The sequence below is a fragment of the Musca autumnalis genome, unplaced genomic scaffold (genome assembly GCF_047663935.1).
Source record: "Musca autumnalis isolate F117 unplaced genomic scaffold, ASM4766393v1 scaffold_1, whole genome shotgun sequence".
NCBI lineage: Eukaryota > Metazoa > Arthropoda > Insecta > Diptera > Muscidae > Musca > Musca autumnalis.
In genome coordinates, this window is record NW_027411644.1 from 154,065,369 (window position 1) to 154,077,585 (window position 12,217).

At 36.7% G+C, this 12,217-nt stretch overlaps 1 protein-coding gene across 10 annotated transcripts in view; it reads left to right on the forward strand.

The window, feature by feature from the left end:
• LOC141388597 (uncharacterized) overlaps nucleotides 1-12,217 on the forward strand; it is a 73,132-nt gene that overhangs the window by 53,570 nt on the left and 7,345 nt on the right. For all 10 annotated transcript variants that reach the window (XM_073958604.1, XM_073958599.1, XM_073958596.1 and 7 more), the window contains one exon: nucleotides 11,890-12,162. In XM_073958604.1, the coding sequence (XP_073814705.1) occupies nucleotides 11,890-12,162 (273 nt within the window). The remainder of the gene's footprint in view (nucleotides 1-11,889; nucleotides 12,163-12,217) is intronic.

A 12,217-nucleotide genomic window follows, 5' to 3' on the forward strand; every position in this document is an offset into this window, starting at 1 on the left:
CAGTAGAATAGTCGTTTATAAGACTTTGCAGCGAGCGGCATTGTAGTGCCCTCCAATTTAAGAACCCTCTATACTTCTTCTTTGGGGGCTTTATTACAACGAGCATCTACTCGGAGGAAAAAAGGCCTCTCTAACATATGTTCCAAACATATTTTGCAGCAAACATATATTTGTTTGCAATCAGTCCCAAAAAAATAACATATGTTTGGGTCCTGCAAACAAATATATTTTTGGGTGCAAACAAATTATATGTTTGGGTGCAAACAAATTATATGTTTGGGTGGAAACAAATTATATGTTTGGGTGGAAACAAATTATATGTTTGGGTGCAAACAAAAGCCACAAAAAAAGAAACAAACAATGCACCAATGTGTCAATGTGAAACACATTAAAATGTATGCTCACTTGCTCTCAGTAAGCGCTCACTGGCTATCTTAAACATAGACACACATTTATAAATGGTGGTGGTTTATTGAAAGGCATAGACAAAAAGGCAAAAGCAACAACAGACACATAGGTACATAAAAATTCCAAAGAAATACATAATAGACTTTAATTCAATTACAAAATGTATTGAGCAATTAATTTACTAAAAAACACAATTTCTTTAAGAAAACACAAAACACTGATTTATTCACTCACTTTACATTCTTTACTCAACGATTGTATTTAGAAAAATGAAGAAAAAAAGAACAACATAATTAATACCATTTTTCTTTTCCTCTTCGCTTGTTTCGTTGGATATAAAAAATTAACAACAAAACACGAAATACGTGTTTGGCCACATACACGCCACCAAAGCACAAACAAACAAATTTTTTTACCCTTCCTTCTTCGCTTCTGCGTCTCCTATTACACCATACACACAGCTCTGTATTAAAAAACAGCATTCCGCATCCGCGAGAGCACTGTTATTACTCTCTTTGACAAAAATCCTCTCTCCACCCATTAAAAATATGTTCTAACATAAAAAATATGTTGGTACCTCAGAACAGTTGGCATCCCTGGTGAAACATAGGCGCGTTGAGAAATGTATTCTCAGTTTTGGCTTATGGAGAAAATGTTAAGAACAACCCTTGTTCCTCATACACGCAGAAAAATATGTGTTAGAAATATTTTTGGATCCAAACATATATTTGTTTGCAAGCAGTCCCAAACAAATATTTGTTTGGATCCAAACATATTTCTAACACATATTTTTCTGCGTGTAGGAGGAACAAGGGTTGTTCTTAACATTTTCTCCATAAGCCAAAACTGAGAATACATTTCTCAACGCGTCTATGTTTCACCAGGGATGCGAACTGTTCTGAGGTAAAAATCGCTACAGCCACATACGCACCATAGGTTTGTAGCGATTTTTACCTTGAAACAGTTGACATTTCTGCTTAAACAGTGGTTTTTGTACGTCAAAAATCACCACATGTAGCGGGAAAACCATCGCCGATCCCTATGTTTCACTAGTCTCTCTAATTTTGAGTTTGAGATTATCTTCTTTACACTTTGAGAATGTAGGCTTTTGTCTCATTAGGGTCAGCTTTGTGTATTTATACTGGAATATTAACCTTCATTTTCAGTCTCTTCGATTCCCAAGCTAGACAAAATCAATATTTTTCATTGTGGCTCCTCAACGTAATGATGTAATAAATTAAAAATTTTAATTAAATATTTTTATTTAAAATATCGCTACGAATATATTTACACTATATAGTACACATACGTATATTTTTCTAGATACATTTGGTGAATAAATACCTAATATCCATTGGCATATTTAAATACCTTTTTTGTTAGACAAGAAGATTTGATCATGATGTGATGTCATCGGATTTGTTCAAAAGAGACTTATTCATCTGCTGCATAGACATAAACAATTTTGAAACAATTTTATTTTATTAAAAAATGTTTCTGTTTTTTTTTTGTATTTTATGAATGTTTGGTTTTAAAGATGATTGCCTTTGTTTATGGTTAATGCGATGATCCCGAAACATTCTTCGATATTTGAAATATTTGAACATTAACATATTCGTCATGCTCGTTTGTTTTATGAGTACAAGTATAACAGGTTGAAACAATTCCAACACAACCATCTATAATTTTTTGATAATTTAATTAATAATTTTGTGAACATATTTTGCGATTTGACCTAATAAACAGTTCAGTAATTTTGTTCAAAATATCGAACATTTGCCGAATAAATAACAAATAAAAACGTTGCCGAAAACATTAACTGACGACACAATGAACCGGCACCATCATTCAATATGAATCGATTAATGTGTGCTGTTGCTGCTGCTATTAACCTATCATGTCCAGCTGTCCATTTGAATTTAAAGAAGAAATTGTGTTTGTTATAGCTCTATTTTAATTGAATACTAAATTGTGTTTAAAAGAATTAAATGCAGTCCAATTAGACAACTGAAATTTGAATTTTGAAAAATATTGAAGAATTGAAAATTAAAGAATTTTAAAATATGAATATATTCAAAGTGATCTTTTTACTTATCCATACTCAAATATTTTATTTAAAAAATATGTTTTAAATATTTTGTTTTTTTTTTTTTTTTTGTTAATTAGATTACTTACTCGTATCGTATTCATCAGTCATTACGGCGCCGGCTAGGCTTTTACAGCTCTTGGACCATTATCTCAGGAAGTATGGACTTGCCACCGAAAAAAATGTACCGTCGTAAACGGGGCGCGAGGACAGCCCACTGTAAATACTTTCAAAACATTGCAACTAATGTGCCTAAATTGCACTTTTGTAAAAGATTTGAAATTTTATTTGAATTCCTTTGGGACCATTTTAGCGAAAACCTTTCAAATTTTGTGGAGTGGACCGATATGGCCATATCTTCGAACTGGATCTAAGTTTAAGTTTAAAAGATATATTACTTGCTTAGTTGGCCCTCTACAGGACATTTGGCATATACGCCGAACTACGAAAATATTCCTATCTATTTATTGCTCTATTTCTCCAATTTGGAACGCCACGTTTTTTAATCTCGTCTTCCACTTGTTTAGCCCATCGAAGCCTTGGCCTTAAGTTCTGCGTGTACTGCCATGCGGGTTTTTAGTGGGTTCACCATCGCTCATTCTTATGGTATGGCCTAGCAAACGCAATCGTTGTATCTCGATACGTTAACTATATTGCTTTCGTTGTACAGGAAATACATCGCATATTGGCCCGTAGATCTTTCGAAATTTTTTCTCCGCAAACATACCAAGCACTGCCATATCCGCTTGCGCAAGTTCCCATGCTTCGGAATCAACCATTAGCACGGGTAGTATCAGTTTTTTGTAAAGATTTATTTTTGTTTGACGAGATGTGGCTTCGTGGCTGCTTACTGATGGCAATAGAGCATGTGTTAGCCAATACCATTTTTCTTCTTATTTAACACCTGATGTTTTTTGTTGTGTTTATGGCGGTGTGGAGGTAGGCGAAGTCTTTAGCTACCTCAAAATTATAGGAACGAACGAACTACCACAGTTGGTCTGAGTTATGTAGACGTATTGAGCATCGATACCATAACCCACTTTAGCAGATTATCTTTCGAATTTTTTATACCCTCAGCATTTATGCTAACGAGGGTATATACACTTTCATTATGGCAAAATGTGCCTCATCGAAATAATGGTTTTAGACCCCATGTATGTTGGACGAAATCCGTTTCAGACAATTTGGAGTCGATTTAGCAATGTCCGTCTGTCTGTCTGGCTGGCGCGCACTATAACTCTCGAATGGATGAACCGATTTTGTCCAAAATTTGGCTTTAGTAATATTTTGCCCAAACTAAGTATAAGTTCGAAGATGGGCCATATCGGTCCACTACCTCGGGTACCTCCCCAACAAAAGTTCAAAATTTTTCGCAAACAAAATTTCAGAAAAGTGCAGTTTAAGACCTCCTTTCGAATAGTTTTGATTTTTTTTGTAACATCTTGTATTCACAGCCCCCATTACGATGGTATAAGTTTTTTCAGGGACAAGTCAATACTTCCTGAATAAATGGCCCGAAAGCTCTAAAAATCCGCGATGGCACCATGAGTAGTTGCTGAAGTGCACAATGACTCTCGAGCGGATAAAGCGATTCGATCCAGAATTTGGCAGTCGTAATATTTTGTCCAAACTTAAATCAAGTTCTAAGACGGTTCATATCGGTCCACTCCTGTAGGCACCTCCCCCACAAAACTGCAACCATTTTCACTAAAATGGTGCACACGATAACTCTCGAAGGTAGTATTCGATTTGGTCCATACTTTACACATCGATGTATTTCTACGAAACATATATCAGGTTCGAATCGGGCTATATATGTCAACTCCTGCGAGTACCTCTCACACAAAATGTGTAAAAAATGCAGTTTAAGGCTGATATCGAATCGTTTTGATCTTTGTTGTAACAACTTTTATTCACTGCCGCAAGTTTTTTCAGGGGCAAGTCCATTCTTCCTTAGAAAATAGCCGAATGCTGTAAAAACCCTCGATATTTTGTTTTTCGTGGGCAAGTCTATGCTTTCAGACCAACTGAAAGGACTGGTGGGCACAATATCTATCAAAAGGAATAACTCACAAAATAAGATCCACTTCCAAAATGGACTACGTCGATCCATTCCTTCAAGTACATCCTCCGCAAAACTTTTGAGCTTCCAAATATATTTTTGTCGGCAAATTACAAAAAGGGCGACAAAATCCGCAATCCGTAGATTCGATATTGTCAATAGATGGACGTTTCCAATCTTCCTTCTTCCACTTCCAAAATGGACTACGTCGATCCATTCCTTCAAGTACATCCTCCGCAAGTCAAGTCTATGCTTTCAGACCAACTGAAAGGACTGGTGGGCACAATATCTATCAAAAGGAATAACTCACAAAATAAGATCCACTTCCAAAATGGACTACGTCGATCCATTCCTTCAAGTACATCCTCCGCAAAACTTTTGAGCTTCCAAATATATTTTTGTCGGCAAATTACGAAAAGGGCCACAAAGTCCGCAATCTGTAGATTCCATATTGTCAATAGATGGACGTTTCAATTCACACACGCTGAGGGTATATCTCTCGGCAAAGCTGACTGACGTCATAACAAGTAACATGTGACTATTGATGTATATACTAACATTTCTTTTGACGTTTGCATCTCGTATAACCTTTTCCAGCAGAGTGTTGAATAGGTCACACGAACGGCTGTCTCCTTGCCTGAAACCTCTTTTGGTACTGATCTATTAGGAGACGTTCTTTCCTATTTTAACTGAGGACCGGATATCATTCATCTTATAATGCCAACAGAGCTTTTAGGGGATTTCCAAATTCAGATATGGCTTGGAATGCCTTTGAGCCGATGGGGCTATCGTATGGTGCTTTATAATCGCTAAAAAGATAGTAAATATCGATCTGCATCTTTTCCGTCTTTTCCGGGATTTGCCGCAAGATAAATATCTGGTCAAATGTAGATTTGCCACGCCGCATTGGTATGGCCCAATTATTTCGTTGACCATAGACTTTAGCCGTTCACACGTCTTATAAGCAATAGCGAACAGAATAATGTCCCGATAGTGAGAACTCACGGTCTATCTCATTTCTCGTGGACGCACCCAGGATGTTCAGGTTCAGATCGTCGTGTACGCGTTTTTTCCAGATGGGGCTTACTAGCTGATATATACACCTTATCAGCATGTCGCGTTTGAACAGTTTAGTTGATAAGCCATCGGCTCCTGCTGCCCTATTATTCTTCAGCCAGTTTATTGTTGTATTCACCTCATCTTGGCCGAGCGGTATACACTCAATACCATATTATGGGATTGGATCTGTGGTACCTTTGTCATCTTCACTGATTGCCCTGCTCGTCTCTACAGGAGGATATGTCTGTATTAGATAGGTTTTAGGCGGTACCCCCAAAGTTTGAGCACGTGTCACCGGGGGCCTCAAAGTTTCCATGGTAATTTGTAGGGGGCCAAAGGTAAATTTTCACGAAACTGCTCTAAAGGCCAAATTTATTGTCCAATCGATGAGAGATTTTTACCAGTTCATCTCTGTGTCTAAACGAGTAATCATACAAAAAAAATTTGAAAATTGGGTCGGATTTAAATATTAGCTATATATAGGGCATATGGAAATTTTGAGGCCACAGTGGCACGTGTTAACATATTCCGATTGTGCTCAAACTTTGCTAATCTTAAAATCTAACAAATCTACAAACATTTTAAAAACCACTCTAGTCTGTACCAAAGCCATCAGTTTGATATTTCACTCTTTGGTCATACATATCTCGATTTTTCACTCTCTCCCATTTCTCTCTTTTTCTTGCGAAATGCGTTTCCTCCATCTACTTTTCTTCCGGTTCCTCTCTCTTGCGTTACGCGTTGCTACTGATTTTAGAGGAGCCCAATGTGCCGCATTCTTCTCTTCGGTAGCAGCACGACACTTCTGATCATACCATGGGTTCCTTGATGGAGGTCTCTGGTAAAAATGATGGATATGCGGCTTTTTGCATGGAGTGGGCAATACTATGTCACTGTGATAATATGTTATCGGAAGGAGGAGAGATTTGATTAAGCAACTGGGGCAGTTGAGTGGAATCTGTTGTACCTATGTTTTGTGATTGCAGCTTACCGATGTCCAACTTCTATATTGTGATTGATCGTACTTTATTTGCTACGTTTAATCAAGTACGTACGTCTGCTGCAACAAGGTGGTAGTCCCAGTTAATGTTTGCTCCTCGACGAATATCTTCCATCTATAACAACGTGATCAATTTGATTTCTTGTTTCTTTTTTTTTTGTCTGGTGACAGCCAGGTGCCCTTATGAACGGCTAACTAACATGTTTTTGCCATTGCGAAGTCTATCGGCCTTATTACATTGTCAGACGTTTATCCTTTCCAATTTTGGCATTAAAATCACCTAGAATAATGTTAATGTTATGGGCAGGACAAGGGTAATTTTTTTCTAAGCGCTTGTGAAATATATTTTTAGTCTGCTTGTCATTGTCTTCAGCTGAAGCAAGAGCGCAAATCAAACTGATGTTCAAAAATTAAGCTTTTATCCAAATTGCAGGAAGATGTTTAACCAGGGTTGCGGAGCCGAGACATTTTTGGTTCAACTCCGACTCTGGAGTCCGCAGTCATGATTTTATCCTCCGACTAACTATACATAAATCTGCATTCAAAGTCATTTTTTATATCATGGCTATACTTCAGCGTGTCACCGTTAGGTATTGTTGTGTGTGACAGTAATATCGGCCTTTTACTTTGCAAGTACATCTGTTGCTGCGTAAACTGCACTTTCTCTATAAAGAGTCCGAACATTCCAGATGCAGATTCACAGATCATGGTCCTTGCGGGGGTCATAAACTTTAGAGAGGTTTTTTTTGTTTTTTTCATAGTGCGATGGTGTTTTTGGAGGAGGTGGGTTCCTAGTCCAAACATCCAGCCCAAGTCTTTGACGTTCTTATGGGTAATCGTGCGGCACATGTTATCTCACTACCATTAACTGGTGTAAAAGGCAGCTCCCCAGGCGACACCACGGGGAGATCAGTGTCCACTTGAGATGAAAGAGGGACCGAGTTAAGTCTTGGGATTTGACACATTAAAATCGGTCAGGACCATTGCTTGGTATCTTTCATCCCCTACGTCACCATCCATGCTACTTATACTTATTCAAAATAAGTAAATGGCAAGTGGGGGTAAACTCTTAATCTACCATGGTACCGACATAAATAAAACAAATGCCATTCGTTTTAACATAAAAAGAAGAATTAACAGACGCTTCTTTGGTTTAAATAATCATTTAAAAACAAAGCCTACTCTCGATTAAAAAATCACGCTTACTGATTTTCGATGAATGAATGGGTCAGTCTGTGTTAGCGGTGTATAACTGTCCTATGGCCATCTAAGTATGTGTCACAATAATAATATCTGTCATATTGTGACAACCTTTTCATATGCTTATGGGAGATATGACCGGTGTATTAGTGTAAATCTAATGACTTTTTTATATACGCAGTAAAAGTTTTTTTTTTTTTCATTTCATTGATAGAATCATTACAGGCAATTCGAGTAATCAAAAAAAGAAATATTGAAAATAAAATGAAAATAAATTAAACAAATGAATGAATGAATGGATGGCGACTAAACGAACGATTTAATTAATTTATGAATGAATAGTTTGTGTATCAAATATAAACATACATACATACATATATAGATACATACACACATGTTATTTTATTGTTCAATAAAACGTTTTTTTTTTGTGAAAATGTAATTATTTTGTGTTTGTTATCGTAGCGATTGGATAGCAAATATCCAACTGAGTCTAAATAATCCTCCATTCTAAAAGTAAATTTATTTTGTAATAAATTTTCTTTTCTTCTATCATTGTTTACAACCTTCAAGGTTATGTGAAAGTAGTTATTTTTTTTTTTTGCGGGTGCCTTATTTTTGTCAGTTCTAAAATATAGCGCAGTACTGGAATTCTGTAACTCAATTTTAGAGTTACCGACAAAAATCGGTAAAATTAAAATGCAAAATTATAAATGAAAAGAGCCAATTAAAGTTGACAACACTGTTGCTATCGATAGGACTTAACGACAACTTCGTTTTGGGTTGTAAACTTTCCGAAAAAAATCGTTAATTACCGAAATTATAAGCATTTAATTTTACCGATATTTGTCGGTAACTCTAAAACTGAGTTACATAATTCCACTACAGGAAATTAATATATTTTTATACCCTCCATATTATGGTGATTTTGTCATTCCGTTTGTAACACATCGAAATATTCATCGGATACCTTTTAAAGTATATATATTCTTGATCAGGGTAAAATTCTAAGTCGATATAACCATGTCCGTCTGACCGTCCGTCCGTCTGTTGAGATCAAGATACAGCTCGCAATTTTTAAGATACAGCTTTGTAAATTGTTATAGAAGTTTGTATTACTCCTAGGATGTTTGGTATTGCAAATGGGCTATATCGGTCCACGTTTTGATATAGTCCTCATAGACCGGTACCGGATTTTCGGTGTTTTGAAGGTTTCAGCCTCATAGTCGCACCGAAATGTCTGAAATTAGGTACTTAGTCTTCGTTGGGGGTATAAAACTTTCCTCCAGAAATTTTTCGGTATAGGTCCACTCCTTCATATAGCCCCCATAGAACATACCTCCCGATTTTCGTTGTATTGAAGGTTGTGGCCTCGATATTCCTCAGAAGTGGTTGAAATTTGGTATTTAGTCTTCGCTGAGGGTATAAAACTTTCCCCAGAAACAAGTCGGTACGGGCCCGCGCCTTAGTATAGCCTCCATAAAACGGTACCACCCGATTTTCGATATTTTGAAAGTTGTGGCCTCAATATTCCAGCGAAATGGCTGAAATTTGGTATTTGGTCTTTATTTGGGGTACTAAACGTTCCATATGAAATTTGTCAGAATAGGTCCACTCCTTAGTATAGCCCCCATAGAACGGTACCTCCCTATATCCGGTGTTTTGAAGGTTGTGGCCTCAATATTCCACCGAAATGGCTGAAATTTGGTATTTGGTCTTTATTTGGGGTATTAAACGTTCCATATGAAATTTTTCGGTATAGGTCCACACCTTCGTATAGCCCCATAGAACGGTACAACCCGATTTTCGGTATTTTAAAGCTTTTAGCCTCATTATCACACCGAAATGGCTGAAATTTGGTACTTAGTCTTCGTTGGGGGTATACAACTTTATCTCAGAACTTTGTCGGTGTAGGTCCATGCCTTCATATAGCCGCCATAGAGCAGTACCTCCCGATTTTCGTTATTTTGAAGGTTGTCGCCACAGCAACCCACCGAATTGGCTGAAATTTACTATTTAGTCTTTGTTGGAGACAAAAGCCTTTCTGACTGTTGTATTGGTCCACGTTTCGATATAGCCCCCATAGAACGGTTCCTCCCGATTTTCGTAATTCTGAAGGTTGTGACGTCAATATTCCAACGAAAGATTGAAATTTTTTATTTAGTCTTCCATGTGGTTATAATATATTCCAGAAGAGATTTACCAGTATAGGTCCGCTGGTTCCTATATCCCAAATAGAAGCGTACCTCTTGATTTCCGGTATTTTGAAGGTTTTACCGAAATATCGGTAATTTGGTATTTAGTCTTTTTTGAGTCTAAAAACTTTCAGCTAGAGATTTGTAGGTATAGATCGACGTTTTGATATAGCCCACATGGAACGGTACATCCCGAATTCCGGTATTTTGAAGGTTAACCACATTGTTTTACCGAACTTGCTGAAATTTGGTATTTAGTCTTCTTCATAAACGAAAGGAAACTAATTGTTCCATCTTACTTCAATACAACTCGTGGTGGAGGGTATAGCAAGTTCGGCCTGGTCGAACTTAACGTCGTTCTTACGTGTTCTTGCAACAGGTTGCACTCAAAGGTCCCATTATGATGGTACAAGTTTTTGTCAGTCTCAAGTCCATACTTCTTGAGAATATGACCCGAAAACTGTAAAAAACCCCTATGACCAGTATGTGTAGTGGCTGGTACGCAGGACAACTTCCGAACCGAATACTGCGTTCGTCAACACTTTGCATATCGTAATATTTCTTCGAATATTAGATGAAATTCGAAGATGGTGCTTATAGGTCCACTCCTTCAGGTACCTCCCCCATAAAAGTTCGAAAATATTCGCTAAAATTTTAAGCGCCATATCTCATAAACGGAGCATTCGATTTGGTTCAATCTTTGGATCTCGAAATATTTTGTCCAAACTTAGTTTATGTTCAAAAGTGGCCCCTATCGGTCCTTTCTTAGGGTGTTAAGGGTGTATGCGAGAGTCCTTTGGAAATTTTTACCGAAGGTACCCCTAGTAGCCAGCGATATGATGTTTTTTGTGAGGAAGTCCATGTTTCCAGATATAATGGTCCTATCGAGAGGAATGACTCCCAAAATGAGACACACTTCCAAAATGGGCTATGTCTGTCCATTCCTTTAAGTATATCCGACGCAAAACTTTTGAGATTTTATACCAATCCATATATCCATACGTTTTTTGGAAAAAACGTGTTTCAATTCACACAGGCTGAGGGCATACCTCTGCCGGCAAAGTCGACTGATACTTTTTTACCTGTTTTAAATTCATTTCTTCATGGAAATATGACCGAAAATACGTTACATCAATTTGTTGTTGCTGTGAAACTAAATGAAATGTTTTACCGGAATATTACATGGCTGTCAATTAGCAAACGTTCTTGATCACATTATTACCGAATGTATAAACAACGGAGAAAATAAACGCCGGTACACATGTACATCCGATGTATTTTTATCCGCAAAAAAATAAATATGAATTATTGATTATTGTGAGTAAATTCAGCCGATAGTACCATTCTATTCATATATGTATGTATGTATATTACTAGCCGCATTTATTATATTTGGTTTTATTTATTAACCAAAACACAAGGATTGTTTTCTTATTTTTGTGCCGAAACACGCAAATTGTGTTGTTGACTGCAGATGATATCATAGTTAATGCCAACAACCCAATATTATTAGAATCAAATCGAAATAATTTAGGAGGTGGGAATGCGCACAACTTGTCTTGTTTACTTTTGTCAACTTCTAGCAAGTCATTGGCCTGCCAAACAAATAAGGCTATAATTTATATGTGCTAACCATCATAAACTTACATACATACGAATATATATTTACATTTGAACTCTTGGAAAATCTACTATAGATTCGTATTTAAATACGGTAGTAGCGCCAAAATGTCTTGCGTTGTCATGAAAGAGGATGTTGAGAGGTGAGGGATCCTATATAACCTCAATTTTTATTGCAAGTCCCATATTAATTTAAGTCATCGCAGTACTACTTTATTTAATTAAATATCCACATTTTCCCCATTCTTCCTCTTTTCAGACATAGTAATATGCCTTATGATATTGGTCGCAGGAATTTCAATAATATGGAGCATTTCGATACACGTAATATCGGCAGATTTCTATAATGGTTTTATAGGTGCAAAATTAGCATTTCGTGAAAGAGATTTTACGCAAATGGACAATACCGAGAAGGATATATTCTATCATGATTTGGGAAGGATCATTAATGAGTCATATACCGAAGAGGCCTTAGATGATATAAAACCAGATGCCTTAGTAATGCCTAAACTGGAAGAAGGTGAAGATAAATGTAAGTAAAATAACATCGTTCACACCTCAAAATAGATTAAAAATACCATTTAAAT